Source organism: Rattus rattus, chromosome 17, assembly GCF_011064425.1.
Source record: "Rattus rattus isolate New Zealand chromosome 17, Rrattus_CSIRO_v1, whole genome shotgun sequence".
NCBI lineage: Eukaryota > Metazoa > Chordata > Mammalia > Rodentia > Muridae > Rattus > Rattus rattus.
In genome coordinates this window covers 14151359-14174785 of record NC_046170.1, presented here as the reverse complement: position 1 = coordinate 14174785, position 23427 = coordinate 14151359, and the positions used below count along the sequence as shown (strand labels likewise).

The 23427-nt window shown below is 47.6% G+C and overlaps 2 protein-coding genes across 2 annotated transcripts; both read left to right on the top strand.

Annotated features, from left to right (window-relative positions):
* Positions 1 to 7852: 7852 nt before the first annotated feature.
* LOC116886364 (pterin-4-alpha-carbinolamine dehydratase 2) lies at positions 7853 to 8335 on the top strand. Its single transcript, XM_032887824.1, has one exon. The coding sequence runs from the start codon at positions 7853 to 7855 to the stop codon at positions 8240 to 8242; it is 390 nt and encodes a 129-aa protein (XP_032743715.1). The 3' UTR covers positions 8243 to 8335.
* A 4945-nt stretch (positions 8336 to 13280) lies between these two features.
* On the top strand, positions 13281 to 13850 carry LOC116886224 (histidine triad nucleotide-binding protein 1). Its single transcript, XM_032887617.1, has one exon. The coding sequence runs from the start codon at positions 13318 to 13320 to the stop codon at positions 13696 to 13698; it is 381 nt and encodes a 126-aa protein (XP_032743508.1). The 5' UTR covers positions 13281 to 13317; the 3' UTR covers positions 13699 to 13850.
* The last annotated feature ends 9577 nt before the right edge of the window (positions 13851 to 23427 follow it).

The following is a 23427-nucleotide window of genomic DNA, read 5'->3' as shown; positions in this document are numbered from 1 at the left end:
AAAGAGGAATGTTCACAGTAGTCTGTTCAGAGTAGTAAAACCTAAGACAGCATACACAACCCGGCTGTCCATCTAAACTTTACTCTCACTTCAATATTCTGAAGGTGGACCTGAGTCACTGAACCTCTTTGTCTCTCTTTCCAGTATGACCACATTGAAGAAAACCAATGTTGTGTTTTGTTTTTTTTTTTTTTTTTTTTTTTCCGGGGCTGGGGACCGAACCCAGGACCTTGCGCTTCTAGGCAAGCGCTCTACCATTGAGCCAAATCCCCAACCCCATTGTTTTTGCTTTTTACTATGAATTTGACAGTTTTATTCAGCTATTTAATTCCTAAGGACACATGGCTACATTTAACTTTTTGAAATATAGCCTGTGACCCTCTTTGCAATGTGGCCTTACATGGTCAATCCCAGGGAGGACAAGTATCATTATACTATACAAAACAGTGCACTGCTGTCTTGAGCTCAGTTCAAATTGGAGCCTCAACAAATGGCCAAAGCTACAAGCCCAGGTAACTCCTTCTCACTGAAGGCCCTATTCCTCAGTGGGGTATATCCCCATCCCCTTTGAATTTACCTCCCACGTCTCTGCTCTCAGTGTCTGTCTGCAATCAAGCTTGCACTCGGTTTCAGTCTGGCAGGGCCCCTCCCTCACGCCCGTCGTTCCCATTAGCACATTTTGTTGGAGGCAAGCGTTTGATGTGTAGTCCAGGCTGACCTCAGACTCACATCAGCCTTCCTGTCTCAGCAGCCTTCCCAGTGCTGTGTTGTGGGCCTGTGTCACTGAACTGAAAATAAAAATGAAACGACTGCTCCTGGGTATAGTAGAGACGAAAGTTTATTCTGATGTGTGGGAGAGCCCAGAGTGATCATGACCCTGAACCATCTTGGGAGAGGGGTCAGGGAAGGGAGTGAGGGGGACCAAGCACAGCATCCGGGAGACCAAAAGTACAAAAGAAAGGGTACAAAGGGGGCAGGCAACCAAAATGACTGGATTGTATAGAGAAGAGCCTCGAGGGAAGGGCAGCCCAGCCCCTGGGCTAGAGAGATCAGGTAGGGTGGGGTATGCCAGCCATACCCTGTAACAGGTAGGGAGTGAGGGATGCTGGGGGAATCTGAAGGCCTGGTCTGCTTTGATATGTTAAATAGGCATCTTGACCCCTGATCTAGGGTCAAGATCTCCACATGCTTTCTACAATCCATCTGACTTACTTTTTACTATTCATCGGTTTCTTAACCATGGGTGGATTCCTGGGATATAACATAAACCGAGTCTGGTAAAAACAGCATCCATGTTTCAATACAGTTTAAGCAAGATACCAAAGTATAAGGAACTGGATATGGTGACAGTGTACTTATAATATAATAAATGAATAAATCTTTAAAAAAATTACTTATTTTTTATGTATGTGAATACACTGTAGCTGTCTTCAGACACACCAGAAGAGGGCATCAGATCCCATTACAGATGGTTGTGAGCCACCATGTGGTTGCTGGGAATTGAACTCACAACCTCTGGGAGAACAGTCAGTGCTCTCAACTGCTGAGCCATTTCTCCAGCCTAACCCTAACCCTCTTAACCACTGAGCCATCTCCCCAGCCCTGTTTGTTTCTTACCCTCATGTATTGTATATGACACATGTATGAAAGAAAACTTATGAAGAGAAGCTGTGCCTGCAGAGACTGCTGCTTGTAGCACTGTGGAAAGGCTCAGTGGTGCAGGTCCAGAGGCTCACAGCTAACCGGGCTAGCTTTGCACAACAGCCAGCCACCCCTAGCCCCACCTCCCCCGACCTCCAACCCCCACCCACTTTCGGTCAGAGAGAACAGCCAGCTATTCCTGTCCCTGCCCTCCCCCCACCACACCCCCACTCCAGTCAGCACCAGCATCTTGTGACAATAGATTAAACCTTTGGAACAAAGGTATTAGGTATGACCTTCTTGGGATAGGTGTGGTTTTCTTGGAGGAAGTGTGTCGCTGTGGGGACCAGTTTTGAGGTCTCCTATGCTCAAGCTATGCCCAGTGTGGTACAGTCTTCTACTGCTGTCTGTGGATCAAGATATAGTACTGTCATGTTGGCCTTCTCACTGCCGTGTTTCCTGTCATGGTGATACTGGACCTCTGGGCTGGGGACTTTCCTCAGACCTGCCAGCAACGGATGTGAATAATGACACATAGGTTTATTAATACACTAAAGCATAGGCCTTTACTCTGGGCTCCCTCCCAGCTACTCTGACCTGTCTAGTCTTGGCACTACGTCCCCACATGGCCTGCTCAACTCTGGTTCATCCATCCACCTCCTTATCTGCTGGTGAATATCCATCTGATTCTCCTCCCAGAGAACCTCTCTCAGCCCAGAAAATCTGCCTTCTACTTCCTGCCTACCTATTGGCCATCAGATCCTTATTATAGCCTCTAGGGTGATGTCATTATGCAGGTGAAGGCAGACAAGAGAAAACGAGGCCTGTCATTGGACAAGAAGTGTGCCTGGGTCAGAGGGAGCCTGGGAGAGTAAGCGCAGAGCAGCGGTATGCCTGCAGGATACCTCTTTTTATTTTTACTGCAACAATAGCCAACCAGATACAATTCTAGAATGCCGTAGGCAGGTAAGAAAGAATTAATATTTATAAGAGACCAATGACAGGCCATTAGCTCGCTGTAAGTAAAGAATTAACAATTGAGTATACAGAGACACACTTTCACAAAATATACCCCAATAAACCTCTGAAACTGTAAACCAGCCCCAATTAAATGTTTTTATTTTTTTAAATAAGAGTTGCCAGGGGATGGGGATTTGGCTCAGTGGTAGAGCGTTTGCCTAGGAAGCGCAAGGTCCTGGGTTTGGTCCCCAGCCCCGAAAAAAAAAAAGAAAAAAAGAAAAAAGAAAGAAGAAAGAAGAGTTGCCATGGTGTCTCTTTACAGCAATAAAACCCTAACTAAGACAATTTATTTTCTTTTATGTGCTGCAGGTTCTGCTTGTGTATTCAGGGTGTCAGATCCCCTGGAATTAGAGTTAGGGATGGCTGTGAGCCAACACAGGGGCTCTGGAAGGAAAACAAGTGTCCTTAGCCACTGAGTCATCTCTCCAGACCTTCTTTTTAAAAGAATGTTATTTCATGTGTATAGGTATTTTGTACCATATATATGGACAACCCACGGCCAAAAGAAGGCACTGAATCCCTTGAACTGGAGTGAACAGTTGTGAGCCACCATGTGGGTGCTGGGAGTCAAACTGGTCCTCTGGAATCCAGTGTTCTTTTTTTTTTTTTTTTTTTTTTTGGAGCTGGGGACCGAACCCAGGGCCTTTTGTTTGCTAGGCAAGTGCTCTACCACTGAGCTAAATCCCCAACCCCGCGGCGTGTTCTTAACTGCTAAGGCATGTCACCAACCTTAATGTCTTTTTAATTTTATTTATTTAATTTCATGTGCATTGGTATTTCCCTGCATATATGTCTGGGTGACAGTGTAGATCCTCTGAACCTGGAGAGCTGGAGTTATAGACAGTCGTGAGCTGCCATATGGGTGTAGGGAATTGAACCCACGTCCTCTGAAAGAGCTGGTGGCACTCTCCACTGATAAGCTGCCTCTCTAGTCCCCCAGCCTTAATTTTTAAATATAAGCACTTATAGCTACTAACTTCCCTTTTAATATTGCTTTTATTATATTCCAAGAATTTGGGTATGTTGTGTTTTCATTTTTATTTGACTCTAGGATTTTTTCTCCTAACTTCCTCAGTGCCTCAATGCATCTGTTAATGTATTTTGTCTTTTCACAATAGTGTAGCATGGGCAGTTTCTTTTCTGGTCCTGTCTTTTCGATGCCAGTTTGTCTCTGATTTTTAGATGAGCTTCTTTTTCCCCTAGATTTGGGAAATTTTCTGCTATGATTATATTGAAAGTATTTTGTAGGCCTTTGTCATGGAGTTCTTCTTCTCTGCCCACAATTCATAATTTAGTCTTTTTATAGTGTTTCAAAAATTGTACATCTCTGCCAATGTATATTTGTTAATTTGTCTTTGTCCTGGACGGAATGGTGTAGTCCCTCTACCTTGTCCTCTCTGAGTCTCGGTGTAGATGGAGTCTGCATGAACGACTACAGTGCAGACTTTGCCCTCTAGTTTTCAGCTCTCTGAATGCTTCATGAATCTGGCACCAAGTTCCTTCTCCACTGTCTAGCAGCATGGATTGGCCAAGTTCCAGTGAATAACCACAGACACTCGCTCTGACTCTCATGAGGCTGTGGATCACAGACATTCTTGAGCTACCTAAAGCAGTGGGGTTGTCTGTGACCTGGCATCTTAATTTCATTCCGTCCATTCCCCCAGTGCTGAGGACCTACCGTGACAGAGGGACTTTCCTGCTATCTCCACTTAATGCTGATGCTGCCCTGGTTATATATATATATATATATATATATATATATATATATATATATATTTAGCATTTAAAAATGTATGTTACTTTGGACCAGTGAGATAGATCAGTGGGTAAAATGCTTACCACACAAACCTGATCACGTGATCTTGATCCCTGGAGTCCACAGTAGAAGAGACTTGACTTCTGAGTCTTCTGATCCAAATCAAGAGTGAGGGGGAGGTAAAATACAACTTAGGGTGTCTGTTACTGTTCTGAGAGCTGGTTCTCTGGGGACTGACAGACTGGGCCTCAGTGTTTTCCACAGTTACCTCAAACAGGGGTGGGGGTTCTTAGTGGGGAATTCTCTGTGTATAGAGTGTTGTCTGAAAGGACCTGAGAATGCTTTAAGCAGTTTGACAAAAGAGGAAACTGTTTTTCAAATGTCTGGACAGGGACTCCTGGGCTGACACAGGAGAAAAGGTTGTGGAGATGGAAAGCAGGCCTGGAGGAATGATGCATTTAAGGTGAAAAGACAAGGTCTTTCACAGTATCATAGCTGACAACGGTGGCTCACCACCACAGGGGTTAAGAAGCAGCTGATGACACTGAGGAATGGAAGGTCATGGTGCCTGCCTGAGGACATCTGCCTTCTAAAAGCACTTTTCTCAAAGGAGGGGGTGATCGCTCAGCACTGACAGCTTGTGTAGCAGAGTGGCAGTGAAGCCTGTCTGTGCCCCATCCAGGACTGAGGGTACCTTCCTCGGCGTGTTTTTATATGACCTTATAATGTCTGCACAGTCACGAAGATCAGATCTGAACAGTGATTCCTTGTGTCTTTGCCCCTTGGGGCCAGCAGAGGACAGGACCCAGAACCGAGGTACAGGACAGTAATATCAGACAGACATTGCAGCATACCTTATATACTGCCCTGCAGTTCCATATGTTCAGGAGAAAGGTGAGTGGCACAGTTAAAAACTGATGTACTGGGGTTGGGGATTTGGCTCAGTGGTAGAGCGCTTGCCTAGGAAGCGCAAGGTCCTGGGTTCGATCCCCAGCCCCGAAAAAAAAAAAAAAGAAAAAAAAAAACTGATGTACTTATATGGTCTTGGAATCAACAGGACAAATCAGATGGATTTCTTAAGAAAAAACACAGTTCAGTAGAGATGAAAGGATTCATAGGAACTGTCTGGAACTGATCTTCATTCCCATGTTGGAGCATTGTTGTTTTCTCTATTTTCTTAGGAGTTCTTCAGTCCTGATTATTAAGCTGAGGGCCTTGTACATGCTAGGAAAGTGCTGTATCTCCCTGGCTTCTACCCAATCCTCTTTTGCTGGATTAAAAAAATCTATATGTATGTGGTTTTAGTTATCTCTTCTGGCCAGCTCTGTAGGAAAGAGTCTCGGTGGAAAAGCCATCCATCCATCTAGAGTTAAATACTTAAGTAGATGATATAACTACTCTTTTTCCACAAAGGCTTTAAACATTTATTTTAGCTATTAAGTTAGTTATTACCCTCCAGGCCGCCTGTGGGTGGTGATAGAACCCAGAAGGGTTATGAGACCATAAAGGAGAATCACGGTCTAAAGATGGGTCCCAGCACAGAGCCCACGTTCTTCTTATAAAGAACCCAGCTTTCGAATTTGGAAAGACATTTGCTAAATACCATGATCCAGCCTGCTTTTGGTACTGAAACCAGAAGCAGAATGCCATACAGAACCATCCTCTTCACCAAACACCATTCTCGTGAATTCAGTTGCATATGCTTCAAACGGTCATCCCAGATGGGCTTGTTGACTGTTGACCTTCTCCCATCAGAGGAGGGGTGGGGCGTGGGACCTTCTCCCATCAGAGGAGGGGTAGGGCACGGGACCTAGTCACTCACCCCAGCCAGGTGTATGCCTCAGGGAGGGACTAGAGGTCCATAGGGCAGAAAAGACTGGGAAATGGGCTCCATTTATGCAGCCATAGGGAAGTCGTCGTTCATGCTGGGTACAGACCTTCCGTGTGGCTGCTTTAAGGCCACTGCATCCCTCATCCCTTGCTCTGTAATTAAGCTTAATAAACACATTAATCCCTCAGAATGAACTTTGGTAGATTTGTACTTTGCTTGATCATTAGGACCTTATGAGGGGGGAAGGTGGGTGTTGCCTGACACCTGCCCCACTCTCTGCCACACACCTATACTGGGAAAAATTCTCACAATACAGAGCAAAAGATTTTTTTAAATATTTTATTTATTTATTATATATGAGTACACTGTAGCTGTCTTCAGACACACCAGAAGAGGGCATCAAATCTCATTACAGATGGTTGTGAGCCACCACGTGGTTGCTGGGATTTGAACTCAGGACCTCAGGAAGAGCAGTCGGTGCTCTTAACCACTGAGCCATCTCTCCAGGCCAAAGATTATTTTTATTTTCTGAAAACTTATGAGCAGCAACTTCTGGCCTAGATTGTTTGAGACCCATAGCTCCTCCTGCAAAGATAGTTCTCTGGAAACTTCCAAGATGATTTCAACCCACTGAACCCAGTGTTCAATACTCATAGGATAGAAGGAGAGAACTGACTCTTATGGGGTGTTCTCTGACCTCCACATGTGTACCATGGTGCTTGTGCATGTGTGTGGGAACACACACACACACACACACACACACACACACACACACACACACACCCTACACATTTTTCTCTTATTAAAGAAATTTTGAGTAAGATCTGAACAGCCTAGCTTAAGTAAGACAATGTGTAAATCAGTAGAATAGAGTAGAACAGAACAGAATAGAATAGGAGCACCCAAAAATAAGTGTACACAGCAGATTTTTAACAAAAAATGTCAAAAACACAGAAAAGGCCAAATCTTCAACCATTGGTCCTGGGAAAACAAGATTAAAGAATGAAACCTGAGCTTTTTCTCTCATCCTATACGCAACTCAACTCCAAGTGGATCAAAGGCCTTTCTTTATTAACATCAGTAGTAAAACTGTGCTAGAAGTCAAAGAAGAATGGAAACACTTAACGATATATGAACAGGCAAAACTCTGGGACTTTGGTTACTCAAGCACCAAAATCAGTAATCAACAAATGTCACATCAACACCTAAAGGCTTCTGTACAGCAGAGGAAACTGTTAGCTGAGTGAAGACGCAGCCAACAGAAAGAGAAAATCTTTACCAACTGCATATCTGACAGAGGGTTAATATCTAGAGTATACAAAGAACTCAGAAATGAAGTATCGGGGCTGGAGAGATGGCTCAGCAGTTAAGAGCACTGGCTGCTCTTGCAGGGGACCTGGGATCAACTCCTAGCAACCACATGGAGACTCACAAGCATCTAAAGGGAGCTCATCTGACCTCTGTGCGCACTGCATGAATGTGGTACCCAGATATATATGGAGACAAATTACCCATGTGCACAGAAACAAGAATAAAAAAATAGAACATTTTTAAAATTAAGTATTAACAGCCAAATAAAATCTGAAATATGGCAGCCCTGGGCCATGGCGGCAGCGGTGGGAGCGCGGGGCACGGGGCGCTGGTTGGCGGCGCTGCGCAGCCGGGGCGCGAGCGGGGCGGCCATGTCTTCAGATGCGCAGTGGTTGACGCCAGAGGAGAGGAGCCAGCTTATTCCTGACTTGAAAGCAGCAGGGTGGTCGGAGTTGAGCGAGAGAGACGTCATCTTCAAAGAGTTCTCCTTCAAAAATTTTAACCAGGCCTTTGGCTTTATGTCCAGGGTTGCCCTGCAAGCAGAGAAGATGAATCACTACCCGGAATGGTTCAACGTGTACAACAAGGTCCAGATCACCCTCACCTCGCATGACTGTGGAGGCCTGAGCAAGCGAGACATGAAGCTGGCCCAGTTCATTGAAAAAGCTGCTGCTTCTCGGTGATCGCCTTCGAAACGCACGTAAAGGCCTAACGCCTGCCTCGTTTGCAGTTTTCTGAAAGCCATTTGTGTTAATAAATTACGTCAGAAATTAGTTCAAAAAAATCTGAAATATGAAACTGAACAGAGTTCTCAGGAGAAGCACCAATGGTTAATAAATACTTTTTAAAGCGTACAACATTCTTAGCCATCATAAAAGTGTAAAATTAAACTAATCGAGGTTCAGTGTCCCCCAGTCGGAATGGGTATCGTTAAGAAAACAAATGCTAACAAATGCTGAGTAGGACGTTGTGCGGCTGTGTGCTGGGCGCTGTGTGCAAGGATCTGTAGAACTCCGGCCCGGCTGCAAGTCCTCTGAGGGGATGAGGGGGAGCCAGAGCAAGGCGGACGGATGCAGCAGGCAGGTAGGAGCCAAGGTCGGGGCCCCTGAGAGGAAATGGCTGCGGTAGACTCCTGCAGCTTCCAGCCACAGGAGCTTCAGGAGAGAATCCTTTTCCCTGGAGTGTTACTGCTCATAAGACAGGCACTGTCAGGCGATCCTTGGTGAAAGAGCATTGCTCCTTGTGGATAGGACTTTATAAACATTGTGACGTGGGGTGGGACCTAAAGGCAGATGTTTCTGGTTTGGTCTGAGATGTTAGGGATGCCTCATCTGCATGTGGAGGGGCTTCCGGTGTTGCCCCCACGTGACTGATTGTCATAGTCCTCTTTATGGGGTGTCATGGTCATGTGTTCCAGGACAGGAACCTGGTCCGGAGTGGATTTAAATGCCTACCTTTCGAAATTGTGAGAGTTGCCAGGGTTTCTGCATCCACTGGACCTTACCAGGTTTTCTGTCTGGTGGCACAGTCCACTGCCGCACAGGATGTGGTCAAAGAGGGGCCTTTACCCACTATTGATGGGAGTGTAAGTAAGTGTGCAAATATTATGGATATCTGAGTGCAAGTTTCTCAGAAAGCTAAAAAAATAAATAAATAAAAAATAGAACCAAAATGTTACCTAACTATAGCACTCTCAGATATACCCAAAAGACTCGTTTGACCACAGAGACATCCGTGCTCATTGCTGCTTTATTTGAAATAGTAAGGCAATGGAACCGGCATAGCGGGCCATCAGCAGATGAAGGGATAATGAAAATGCAGTGTTTAGCAGTTACTGGAGGAGAGAGGACCGTTTTTTTCACGATCCAGTAAATATCCTCTGACCATGCTCAAGTGACCAATTGTAAACTCACGGAGTCACAGGAAAGCAAACGAAACCATGTGAAAATAAGGGAGGAAGGAACAAGGGTTAAGAATAAGAGGCTCCGGGGGTTGGAGAGATGGCTCAGTGGTTAAGAGCACTGGCTGCTCTCCCAGAGGTCTGGAGTTCAATTCCCAGCAACCACATGGGGCTCACAACCTTCTAAGATGGGATCGGATGCCCTTTTCTGTCATGTAGGCATATATGCAAATAGAGCACTCATATGTATAAATAAATAAGTCTTTAAAAAGGTAAGGGACTCAGCCTGTGTGAAAAAGGGTGGGGGAGGCATAAGATGACTGACGTATTCTAGACCTGTGTAGAATTGTTAAAGCGCATTGAAAGCCATTCCTGTCATCATTTTGGTTGGCTCTACAGGGAAGGTGACTTCCTATAAATGGACGTTAAATTTAGCTACTCTTACCAGGTTTGGCAGTGCAGACCTCGAAGTCCTTAGGAGGCTGAGGCATGAGGCCTCTGTGAGATTAAGGCCCACCTGTGTACTATTATAGTGAATCCAAGCCCTGAACTATAATGTGAGACCCTGTCTCAAAAAACCAACACACACGCACGCACGCACGCACGCACGCACGCACGCACGCACGCACGCACATGCAAAGGTCTGGTCTTCAGAGTTGTCCAAGAATTTTTACCTCAAATTCTCAGGCTCACCACCAATTTGCTGAGGTGAAGGAAAGGACCAAGGAATCGTGAATTCAGGTGCTACCAGATCGATCTTTCAGATCTATTTCTCAGCTTTGTCTGTGTCCCTTGAGCCAATTTCTTCACTCTTTGGAGCTTCAAAATCTTAAAGAAGGGGTTGGGGATTTAGCTCAGTGGTAGAGCACTTGCCTAGCAAGCGCAAGGCCCTGGGTTCGGTCCCCAGCTCCGAAAAAAAGAAAGAAGAAAAAAAAATCTTAAAGAAGAGGGACATGGGGTGAACTGACAAGACAACACATAGCCAGGGTCTTCAAGGGTTTGCACAATGGCTAGTGCCCTTCAGCCATTACCGACTGAACCCTTAAAGGCACTGCCATTTGGAAAAGTAAGCTTTTCTGTGCCAGCCCATGTTTTGAATAATGACACAGAGACTTTATACTTATTAATAAGCTTCTGGCACTATAGCTGGGCAGATTGAGCCAGTCTAAGCAGACAATGCTGGCCTTAGACTACGCCCCAGCCTCTTCCCAGCCATGTGGCCCACTACCTGCTGTTGAGGTAAAAATAAAAACGGGGCAGAACCGGTTTCCGTGCATGTACCCTAGTGGTCTTGCTCTCTCGCTAGTTCTGGCTCTGGTGGGCCATTGGAACTAGCACCAAATTATCTCAGCTAATTTATTTCAGGGGCTCCACACTGTCCCCATCTACTTTCTGACCTGCTGTCCTTGAGCCATTCCAATGTGGCACCCTGTCAGGCAGCCCTCCCTCCCTCACGGCTCTCTCGTCTGGTTTCCACCATGCCAGGCACCACATCCATGGGGGCCCGGTGCACCCTGCCACCTTTCCAGTAAGAACTGTCATAAGAACAAGGGGTGAACTGACGTGTAAGGCAAGAATCCACTAAAAATTGAAGTTTTTCAGCCTGGAAAGAAACAAGAGCAGCATTTTCTCCTGCTTCTATCTCCTGGCAAACATGGAAAACCAAACTGTCAAACCTTTTCTGCCAGCTAGGTGGCCATACTGCTCTGTGTAAGTTGGTTGGCCAATAAGTCAGCATAATTCATTTTACCAGATGTGCTGTTAGTGTTTGTCAGCCTGACGGAAGGTAGAGTCATTTAAGAAGAGGGATTGTTCCCTTAACTGAGAAAATGCCCCAGCAGATTGGCCTGTAGACAAGTGTGTGGGGCATTTTGTTGATTAATGATTGATGTGAGAGAGCCCAGCTCACTGTGGGGACACCACCCCTGGGCAGGTGGTCCTGGAAGGCATCAGAAAGCAAACTGAGCAAGCCCGGAAGCAGTCCTCCTCCATGGTTGAGCCTTGGTTTCCACCTCCAGGTTTCTGCTCTGATTTCCTGCCCTGACTCCCTGCCATGAGAACTGTAACCAATAAGATAAAACACCCTTCCCTCCACCCTTTTGCTTCAGGCCATGGTGTTTATCTCAGAAACCGAGAAGCTAAGACACAAGGTGACACAGAGGACAAAACATAAACACCTCATATCTCAAACGAACTGAAGTTCTCTAAGTCAGTTTTTAAAACATCAAATAAAACCCTCAAAAACAGTCTACCAAATTAATTTTTATCATGGAAAAAAGTTGGCATTGTCAATGCTAGTAAGCCATTCCAGCCATCTTGAGAACAGGTCGGGAATGTTAATTGTGGGTGTGGCCATAATGAGCCAGCCAGAGCAGCCGCCATTCCCAGGACACCGGGTAACTCAGGGCAGCTCTAACACTGTTAAAGCACTAAAGCACTGGGATCTGTTCAAGGCAGGCATTCCCTAGGTGTATACTGAAAACACTTTAAAAAATATTTATTCATTTTATGTATATAAGTACACTGTAGCTGTCTTCATGCACACCAGAAGAGGGCATTAGATCCCATTACAGATGGTTGTGAGCCACCATGTGGTTGCTGGGAATTGAACTCAGGACCTCTGGAAGAGCAGTCATTGCTCTTAATCCCTGAGCCATCTCTCCAGCCCCTGAAACCGCTTTAATATTCAACTTCTTGTAAACAAAGACATTGGTGATGCAACTTTTTCTTTTTTTTTTAAGAACAAAGCAAGTATATTTTGGAGTCTAGGATGGCTCTGAGGTTAAGAGCACTGGCTGTGCCTGCAGAAGACCATGTACCCATGTACCCATGGTTCCATGTACCCATGCGGTGGTTCACTACTATTTGTAACTCCAGTTCCAGAGGATCTGATGCCCTCTTCTGACCTCCATGTGTACCAGGCATTCACATGGGACACATCTGTAATACAGGCAAAACACTTACACTGAGTAAAAATAAAGCTGAAACAACCCCCCCCCCCCTTGTTTCAAATTGTATTTGGAGACAGGTAGGAAGATAGCATTTGGTGTGTTAAAAAGCAGACTCCTCAACTCTGAAAAAAAGAACAACAACAACAAAAATAAAAAAGCAGACTTCCTCTTAGGCCTAGTCATGAAGTGTAAATCACAAATGAGCCGCCTTTCCTAGTTGTGCTCTTATTGGTGCATTCTGGGATCACATATGTACCTGCCAAATGATCGTGTGCAGGGAATGTGGTTCAAGTCTTGGGATTTAAAAACAAGTTCCCCAGAGAAGATGCTGTCTTGGTTAGGGGGTCTTATTGGTGTGAACAGACACCATGATCAATGCAAGTCTTTTTTTTTTTTTTTTTTCCAGAGCTGGGGACCGAACCCAGGGCCTTGCGCTTGCTAGGCAAGTGCTCTACCACTGAGCTAAATCCCCAACCCCTGAATGCAAGTCTTATAAAGGACAACATTTAATTGGGGCTGGCTTACAGGTTCAGAGGTTCAGTCCATTATCATCAAGGTGAGAGCATGGCAGCATCCTGGCAGGCCTGGTGCAGGAGAAGCTGAGAGTTCTACATCTTCATCTGAAGGAAGCCAGAAACAGATTCAGCATCCTCAGGCAGCTAGGAGGAGGGTCTCGAAGCCCACCCCCATGGTGACACACAACAAGTGACACCCCCAACAAGGCCACACCTTCTAATAGTGCTACTCCCTGGGCCAAGCATATGTAAACCATCATAGATGCTGTCATGGAATTTCCAGGAAATTTCCGCCTCTCTCAAAATCGAGTAGAAAAGCCCCATCCCAGTGTTTGAAAACTCCCGATGGCCCGACCGTGGCCGCGGCGCGGGAAGGACAGCTACCGGCCGAGATGGCTGACGAGATTGCCAAGGCTCAAGTGGCCCAGCCCGGTGGCGACACGATCTTCGGCAAGATCATCCGCAAAGAAATCCCGGCCAAGATCATTTTCGAGGACGATCGGTGTCTTGCTTTTCATGACATTTCCCCTCAAGCACCAACACACTTTCTGGTGATACCCAAGAAGCACATATCCCAGATTTCTGTGGCAGATGATGATGATGAAAGTCTTCTAGGACATTTAATGATTGTTGGCAAGAAATGTGCTGCAGATCTGGGCCTGAAGCGCGGGTATCGGATGGTGGTGAATGAAGGTGCAGACGGGGGGCAGTCTGTCTATCATATTCACCTCCATGTCCTTGGAGGTCGGCAGATGAACTGGCCTCCTGGTTAAGCAGGTTGGGGATAAGTATCCTTCTCTAGGTAGTTGGCAAGCTCCAGTAATTTCAATGGCACACATAGTTTTGCCTGTGTATGGAGAGATTGAAGAGATCATTTAAAATTCTGTGCCTAATAAAAGACATTGTTGCACAAAAAAAAAAAAAAGAAAACTCCCGATGGGAGATGCTAAGCCATCCGGGCAGTCAGATTGACAGGATGAACATAACCGCCCAGCTCTGCTGTTAGCCCATGGGCAGTCAGTGGTAGGTGCACTGGGGGTCTGATCACCTGTAAAAATCAGTGACCTCCTAATTTTACAGCTGGGGGAAAATAATTTCAACGGAGATGTCTCCCACACTGAATGTAGCAAAATCTTTTTTTTTTTAGTTACAAGTACATATAGCACTGACAGAAAACCACAAGGCAGGAAACTGTCAAGAGCAGGCCACAGGTTCACTGGATCTGCGAATGGCTGGAAAATCTCTTCATTTCATTAACGAGCAAACCATCATTCTACGTAGTCTTTATAAATCATTACCCTGCAACCACACCACATGAATTCCTTTCTCTCCACATACCGAAAATTCCTCTAGTTGGCCTTGAAGCATTCTGCATTCCTTTGCCAATCTCGTAGCCCCGTCTCTAGTTCCAGTCTATTTTGGTGCCGCTGGAGTAAACCATAAACAGTACAAAGCCTTTGAATAAAAGTCTTTAACACACACTCTTTTTTTAAATGTCTTTTTTTGTTAAATTTTTAAAATTTATTTACATTTCAAATGTTATCCCCTTTCCTGGTTTCCCATCCATAAACCCCGTCTCCCAGCCTCCCTCTCCCTTCTTCTATGAGGTTGTTCCCCCACTCATCCATGCACCCCTTCCCACCTCCATACCCTCCCTACCACTTCCCTACACTGGGGGGGGTCCAGCCTTGGCAGGACCAAGGCCTTCTCCTCCCATTGGTGCCCAATAAGGCCCATCCTCTGCTATATATGCAGCTGGAGCCATGGGTCTGTCCGTGTGTCTTTGATGGTGGTTTAGTCCCTGGGAGTTCTGGTTGGTTGGTATTGTTTTTCTTATGGGGTTGCAAACCCTTCAGCTCCTTCAGTCCTTACTCTAACTCCTTCAATGGGGACCCCATTCTCAGATCAATGGTTGTCTGCAAGAGTCCGCCTCTGTATCTGGCAGAGCCTCTCAGGAGACAGCTGTATCAGGCTCCTGTCAGCATGCACTTCTTGGCTTCATCAATATTGTCTAGTTTTGGTGGCTGTTTACATATGGGCTGGATCCCAAAGTATGGTAGGCTCTGAATGGCCATTCCTTCAGTCACTGTTCCAAACTTTGTCTCTGTATCTCCTCCTATGAATATTTTTGTTCCCCCTTCTAAGAAGGACTGAAGTATCCACACTTTGGCCGTCCTTCTTCCTGAGCTTCATGTGGTCTGTGGATTGTATCTTGGGTAATCCGAGCTTTTGGGCTAATATCCGCGTATCAGTGGTAACACAGACTCTTAAAGTGTTGTCAAGGGATTCTCTTCAAACCTGTCTGCATGTTCAGGTGTCAGGCTTGGTGCTAAGCGCCTTTGCCCACTGTGCCACATTGCTGACCCATGAACCAGACCGTTCCGAATCACAAACCAGAAAGGACCACAGGCGAGGAAACACGGCCTCGCTCTGCTATGCTGTACCACTTCAACTTCCGGTCCAATTTCTTAATTAAGGCTGAGTTGGAAATGAGGCGTGGGCCAGTCTGGAATGCTTAAGTCTTTAAGGCCAGATGCCCTGGGGCAGCTGGCAGTGAGTAAATGTGACCTCAGGAAACCTCTGTGCTGGGCCTATGAAACTGATTGTGAAAATGATTGTTTGCTACTTAACGGAGCTTCCCAGCAGCGCTGACTGCCGTCGGCACCAGCACCTGTCTTCCGCCCACCCTTAAGACCTTGCTCCTTCACGATCCTTAAGCGCAGTTCCTGGATTGCGGGCTCCCAAGCGAGCTCCCTACTGGGCAGATTCCCTGTGTCATTCATCTGAGACAGCAGGTGATCAGAGAGTTCATAAAAGGTTCTTAGGAGCTAAAGGAGGAAACTGCCAGTCTTGGTGGCCCCGAGGGTTAGAGAGAGCTCTCAAGTCTTCTGGCTGAGACAGGAACAGGCACTTGGGGCTGAAATATCAAAATTAACATATGAAAGAAGTCAGTTGGCGAGGAAGACAAAAAGTCTCGCCTATCCCAGGTTTCATGGTTTTCATCTAGTAAGTTTGGGTGAGAAAAGCAGGTGAGAGCCGGGTACCCTGTGGAGGTGTTGAGGACTCTGCACCTCATGGCCCAGTACTTTTTTTAGGCCTCAGCTCACTCTAGTCCGCTTGCCAGCTTTGGAAGTGTTCAGCTTTCTCAATAAACTCTTTCTGTTTTTAACCATGTGTCCCTGTTGTGGTCTTTTATCCTGGGACACATTGGTGCCCTCGAGTCAGATCTGCAGCCTGAACAAGCAGGGTTTTTTCCCCCTTTCCTTACCTCTGCTTTGGGAGCCCGCTAAAAAGCCTTGTTTTCCTTGACATCTGGACTTTCTCACTGCGTCTCTCACCTTTGAGCACAAACCTTTTCTCCATCTCTCTCCCTCTGGTTGCTGTCGAGGTTTTCAGCCAGTCAGACCTGTTGTTTTGCCTCCTACCATCAATAAAATGGCCCTCGAGCCTCCTTCCAATCCCATTAAAATTTTTTTTAATTAATGAAACTCAGAAACCAAAAGGAGATCCCGGTTTCCCAGGTCGCAGGGCCAAGCTGTGAGCAGAGGGGAAGGGAGATGCAGTTCCAGATCTTCACCTCTAACCGATTAAGGAGTCTTTATCAGATCTCCACTCAGCTAAAACCAGGACTCCTGACTCAACTGCCACAAGGCTTTCAGGATGAGTCAATATGGAGCTGCTAGAGTTTATTAGGAAGAGATTTTAAACTTAGGTTTAAGCATAGAAGCGAATAAAGAGGGACCCAGAAAGGACAGCACATACCCAACCATGGTTGTGGGCGACTTTTTTTTTAAGTCTCTTTTTACAGTCCAGACTTTATCCCCATCCCAGTCCATCCTCAGACTGTTCCACATCCAGCATCTCCTCACCCCCTCTGTCATCTCCAAGAGGATGTCCCCACCCCACCTCCCACCCCACCAGACCTCCCCACTCCCTGCCCACCCCCCACCTCGGCAGTCCTCTGCTGTACATGTGTTGGGGGCCTCTTCTCAGCTGGTGTATGCTGCCTGGCTGGTGTCCCAGTGTCTGAGAGATCCCCCGGGGGGTCCAGGCTAGTTGAGACTGCTGGTCCTCCTACAGGGTCGCCCTCCTCCTCAGCTTCTTCCAGCTTTTCCCTAATTCAGCCACAGGGGTCAGCAGCTTCTGTCCATTGGTTGGGTGCACATATCTGCATCTGACTCTTTCAGCTGCTTGTTGGGCCTCTCAGAGGGCAATCATGACAGGTCCCTGTCTGTAAGCACACCATAGCATCAATAATAGTGCTAGGCCTTGGGGCCTCCCCCTGAGCTGGATCCCAGTTGCTGGACCTCCTTTTCCTCAGGCTCTTCTCCATTTTTGTCCCTGCAATTCTTTCAGACAGAAACAATTCTGGGTCAGAGTATTTGACTGTGGAATGGCAACCCCACACCTCACTTGATGCCCTGTCTTTCTGCTGGAGGTGGATTCAATAAGTTCCCTCTCCCCACTGTAGGGCCTTTCATCTAAGGTCTCCTCCTGAGAGTCTCTCACCTCCCAGGTCTCCTGTACATTCTAGAGGGTCCCCCCACCTCCTACCTCCTGAGGCTACCTGTTTCGATTCTTTCTGCTGGCCCTCGGGGCTTCAGTCCTGTTACCCCCACCCCAACACCTGACCATGTTGAGGGAGAACCTCTTAAGAGCTTGTTTTATCTGTAGCTGTATATACCATCCCAGGGGCTACACCTTTAAGGGTTGCTAGAAACTTCTTTTCCCTATTTCCCCCTCTCTGGTTTTCCGGTAAGTTAGATTATAGGCTGGCTCCAGACATGCTTTCTCCTCTTATCTCCCTGGTATCCCTGTCTCTCTGCTGCCCCAAAGGTCTCAGACTACTGACCGACTAGTAGCCCTGGCTACTACAGGGCTCTAGGGTCCTGATACGGATGCTTGGTACAGAGACTGTCGGAGTAGAGGCTGCCAGTCGTTGCGTTCTGTCAGCAACTGATGAAAATGAATGCTGTTTCAAACCGGTGTCTGAAGAGCCTCTCGCTCATCCACGGTTTCTATCCAGGCAGAGCAAAGTAGCCCCAGGCATCACGTTAGGAACAAGGAAAGGAGCAGGAGCAGGGATGACACTTCCAGGAACAAAGGGCCAGCTGGGTTCCTTGGAGGGAAGGAAGAGTTGGGCAGATCCCCAGCAGGTGACAGATGGGAAGAGGCTCTAGGGCAGTCTTTCTCAACCTGGGGATCTCAACCCTTTTGGGGCCGGCACATCATATATTTACATTATGACTCATAACACTAGTATAACTACACGTATGAAGAAGCAAGGAAATAATCGTACGGTTGGGGGACACCACAGCATGAGGAACTGTTAAAGAGTGCAGTGTTAGAAGGTTGGGAACCACTGCTTAGGAAGAAGAATTGATGCCCATTTCACATAACCTCGTAATATGGCTGACTTCATGATTCTTCTTCCTCACCAAGACAAACATTGGTGCTCTTCCTCCAGGGAGCTGTTGGTCGATGAACGAACAAAGGAAACATAAAGGGAAAGGAAGGACAACATGGCTGCTCCTAGGTATGACGGAGGGAAAAGTTTCCGAAGGTAAAAGGGAGTGCATAGCTAGAGACAGGGGCATCTGGGAGAGACCGGAGTGAACAAGACCTGAGCTGGCCATGTAGGAAGAGGGGGAGGGAAAGGAAGAGGAGGGAGAGGGGAACCAGGTACAGCAGCCAGGAGGTCAAAGGTACAAAAGGAGCAGGGGTCAGGGGGACCAAAATACTTGGATTCTAAAGGGAAGAACATTCCAGGCCCTTGGGCTGGAAGGTTCGGAGTAGGGGTGGGGATGACAGGCAGGACAGTCCTGTAACAGGTAGGTGCTGGGAATGCAGGGAGAAGCTGGAAACCAGTTAGCATGTTAAATGGGCATCTCAGCCATTTGTCCTAGGTTCGAAACCTAACAAGCAGGACCTTCAGACTTGGGGATGGGGGAGAAACAATCAACTTCCCTTTTCCTTTCTGGATTACCTCGTCTCTGCACTAGTTTAAACCAGTCAGTCCCAAACATAAACAACCCCAACTCCAATACCACCTTTGGCTCCCTGCCAATTCTGAGGAGTCTTTTCTTTGTGTGTTTTGCTCTGTGTCTCCCTCTCCCTCCCATCCCAACCCCGTGGTGCTTCTGCCTTCAATAAAACCTGCTGAGCACTGAGCTCTTGCTTTCCCTTCTTTTCATTCTTGAAATCTGCCAGTAAAAGGAATCTATTCCTGTAACCCTAGATGACCTCATGCCCTCTCACAGTCTCAGAAGCTCCCAAGCCTGCAGCCAGGCTAGCCTTTGTCCTTGGGCAACAGAGGGCAAGGAGGAGAATCTGTGCTGTGGAAGTGCCAGGTGCCACATCCCACATCCCGCATCCCGCGGTACTGGAAACCTGACTGGGGGTGGTGAGGAATAAAAGAAAGGACAGAGCCATAGACAAATGCGTACAGGAAAGCTGGGGTCGGGTGGATGTGGGGAGCTCCCCAGTGTGCTGGACGCCTGCACAATAAAACACTCTTTGCATTTACACACGATTTGAGTCCAGGGTATCATTCTTCGGTGAATCATCGACCCTTACATTTGGGGCTTGTCCAGGATTCGCTGGAGACCCCCTGATAGTGCAGTGTTTTTCCACGCAGTAAGTCCAAGCACCCAGTTGCCTTTGGTCTTGTCTATATCTGTGTTTCTGTTTCGGGATTAATCTGGAGGCCGAGAGGGACAAAGCACACTTGTATTTTGTCACCTGGCCAGGAGCAACGGAGGACCCTCCCGACCCCCTACCAAAAGCAGGAGAATTTGCTGGTTCTCATCTGGATACTGAACCAGCTGTGGGTCTAATGGCCTCCCATGCTCAGGGAGGAAGATAGGCTGAGGCAGCCATTTCATTCAGTTTTGTTTTCTCAGGAATGTCCTTCTGTGTCTGTCTGTGCGTATTTGTGCTTTCTGTCCTCTTGTACAATTTTTTTTCTTTGATTCCTAGGATGGGGAAGGCACAAAGCACCCCACTGGGCCTGGTCTTGAACCATTTTAAAGACTTTCGCCAAGTCACAGAGGGCTGGGGTCTGGTTGTTTGTCTCTGCAAACTACCATCTTTTGCAGGAATGAATGGCCCAGTTATAGAGTAGAACCGCCTGGGGTGGGGGCACTTTCCATCTCCCCATCATTTACAGGGTGAAGGTTTAGTGTGTGAGGCTTGGGGCCACTGGACCAAGTGCCATATGTCACCACATGGCGACACCTGGTGGAGAAGCCCCGTTTGGATGAGACTTTTTTGTTATGGGCATTGCCATTCCCCACCCTCCTTCCTCTAAAGGAGGGTCAGCCTGGGCGCCCTGGCTTGCTCCCCCTTCTGCTCCTGAGGAGGATCTCTGTCCCCCTCCTTATATTCCTACTCCTGCAACCATCACTGCTGTCCCTGCCCAGCTAGCACAGGTGGAGGGAGGAGCAACCCCTGCCTCCCCTTCGTCTCCTGATTCTACTTGGATGGAGTCTGCCTCACACTGAGCCCGTGCTGCCCAGAGTGTGTCACTTGCTAGCAATGATCCTTCCCATTGGAAGCTGCAGAAGTCCCCATTTTTAGAAAGACCGTCAGCTCTCTCGGTCTTCTAGATGCAATCATGCGGACTCACCTGCCCACCTGGATGGCTGTCTGAAACTGCTCCAGGTCCTCTTCACGACCGAGGGGAGAGAGGATTGTGGGAGCCGCCCAGAAACTCGTTCCAGGAGCAAATGGGCTGCCCACTGAAGTCCAGGCTGATACAGATACAGCCTTTCCTTTGACTCAACCCGACTGGGACTCTACCACTGCTGAAAGTAAGAAAAGTCTCCCTGTTCCCCACCAGATGCTGACGGGGGCCTCCGAGAGGCCACCAGAAGGCCCACAGATTTATCTAAGGCGAGCCAGGTGATACAGGGAAAGAACAAGAGTCTCAGGGAATATCTAGAAAGACTTTTTAGGTCTATAAGACCTACACTGCTTTTGATCCAGAAGCCAGAGAGCACCAGTCAGCTGTGAACATGGCTTCTGTTAATCAAGCTGCCCCTGACATCCATTGGAAGCTTCAGCCACTGAATGGCTTCGCAGTCTGTCTCTGGCACCCAAAAGCCAGCCTCTATTTGCCTTTGAGTGGCAAGACTTGGAGAGAGGCTTCAAGGGATAACTGACTTGGACACACGCTTGTCTCAAGGATTCAAGGACTCGCCCACCACCTCTGAGAAGGCACTCATGAGGACTTGCTTGGGTGAGTACTGGCAGGCCTACCCCCAAATCACTGTGCTCCAGTATTTACTGTAGGCCCCCAACTTGGGGACACGCCAGGAGACCACACGAGACCTGCAATAGGAGCCGAGTCAACTTGGCCACCGAGTGTCTGCTAAGAAGGCCCAGCTTTGTCAACTTGAGGTCACCTATCTGGGGTACATATTCAGGGGGCAACACATAGTGTCAGATGTCCTAGAAAGAAACCATCTTTAGCAACCCAGTCCCACTAACCCAAAGGCAAGTACGGGGATTTCTGGGAACTGCTGGGTTCTGTAAACTTTGGTGTCAGGATTCACTGAGAGGCCAAACTGTTGGATGAGGCCACCAGGGGCCAAGAAGACAAAATAGAACAGACCCCCGAGATGAACATGGATTTTAAGACTCTAGGAAGAATCTCGTTGGAGGTGCTGGCCTTGGCTCTCCCAGACATCCACAAACCTTTCTCCCTGTACATGGATCAAGAAAGGGGATAACAAAGGGGGTGCTCACCATGGAAAAGACCTGTAGCTTATTTATCTAAGAAGCTGGACCCAGTGGCCCACGAATTGTCAGTATCCTTCTGATCACAGCTACCACTGCTCTGCTGGCCAAGGATGCTGACAAAATAGTCTCGGAGCAGGGCACCACCCCCATGCTACTGAGGGTACTCCCAGGTATGTACTTAGCCGGTGGCTGTCCAACGCCAGACTGGTGCACTTTCAGGCTCTACTTGGGAATTCCCCTCACATAAGATTAACCCATCATCCTCACTAAACCCAGCTACCCTGGGTATGACCCGTCCTCAGACGTGCTGCATGATTGCTCAACAGCTCTGGGGCGCATCCAGAATGCCAGGCCGGACTTGACTGAGGTCCCCTGGCCAGACATGGCATGTATCTACTTCATGGATGGGAGCAGCTTCATCCAGAGTGGAAACAGGTGTGTAGAGGCGGTCGTAATGGACTTGGGCTCTGTTATTTGGGCAACGGCTTTGCCGCCGGGAACTTTAGCCCAGAAAGCTGAAATAAAGGCTCTAACCCAGGCTTTAAAATTGGCAAAAGGGGACACAGCTAACATTTCCACTGACAGCAGATATGCTTCCACTCACGTGCATGGGTCCATGTACCGAGAGGTGGTTATTGACTGCTGAAGGAAAAAAACATTTGGATTAAGAGACATGACTCTGGAACACAGCTGAGAAGGACCTCATATTGTGATCCTGACCACGCCTGTGGCTGTTAAGGCGGATGGGATCAGGATGTGGACCCGCCACTCCCACACTAAGCCTACCAGGAGAGAGATGATCCAGCAGTTAAGATCCCAGAGGAGGAGACTTCCAGGCGAACAGCCACAACAACAATAGAAGGTCACCCCACACTCTGTAGATCAGGGTGCTCAGGAGCTCAGGAGCTCGTCACAGCGGAGACTTGTCCCTTCCGACTGTGGCCTTCTAGTCCTGTCCTGCAGCTAGTTAATTACCCGTGACGATGCTATTTAGTCCAGCATCTTCCTCTGTGCCTTGGACAGGCGCTGCTGTGACTCCAGCTTCATCCACCTGACCCGGAGCCTGCAGAGCGGCCCGACGCGCCCTCTGGTGGCTTCTTCCGGAATGCCACTGAGGTCCATAGACCTCAAAGACATTCCCAGTCCATCCCCATTGGAATGAGGTCTTTCTTAGCTGATAAACGTGCCTCAAGGGATCAATAATACTGATCCCACCGAATCCAGCAGCTCAGCACGTCAGGGTAGGAGATCAGGAAGACTTGGAGGGAGGTTCTCACCAACACGGCACAAAGCCCCTACCAGGTATTTGTAACCTGGAGGCCAGGGCTCCTGGGGCAAGGGCCTCCTGGTCCCTATTGTGATATCCAGTCACCCCTATGCCATCCCTTCATGGAAGCCCATTTCTTTCTTTCTTTCTTTTTTTTTTTTTTTTTTTTTTTTGTTTTGTTTTTGTTTTTTCAAAGATAAGTACACTGTAGCTGTCTTCAGACACTCCAGAAGAGGGCATCAAACCTCATCATGGATGGTTGCGAGCTACCATGTAGTTGCTGGGATTTGAACTCAGGACCTCTGGAAGAGCAGTCAGTGCTCTTAACCACTGAGCCATCTCTCCTGCCCAGATGCCCATTTCTACCAATATTCCTTCTACTCTTGCAACAGGTGGGCTCTTCTCCACTTAACACAGCACAGGGCCTGTGGTTCTGGGGCTCAAACCCTTTGTTTATTGTTTATTTTGTTTTGAGACAAGGTAAACCCAAGCT

Excerpts from the sequence above, each read along its gene's own strand:
- LOC116886364 (XM_032887824.1), top strand. The coding sequence starts at position 7,853 with ATGGCGGCAGCGGTGGGAGCGCGGGGCACGGGGCGCTGGTTGGCGGCG.
- LOC116886224 (XM_032887617.1), top strand. The coding sequence starts at position 13,318 with ATGGCTGACGAGATTGCCAAGGCTCAAGTGGCCCAGCCCGGTGGCGAC.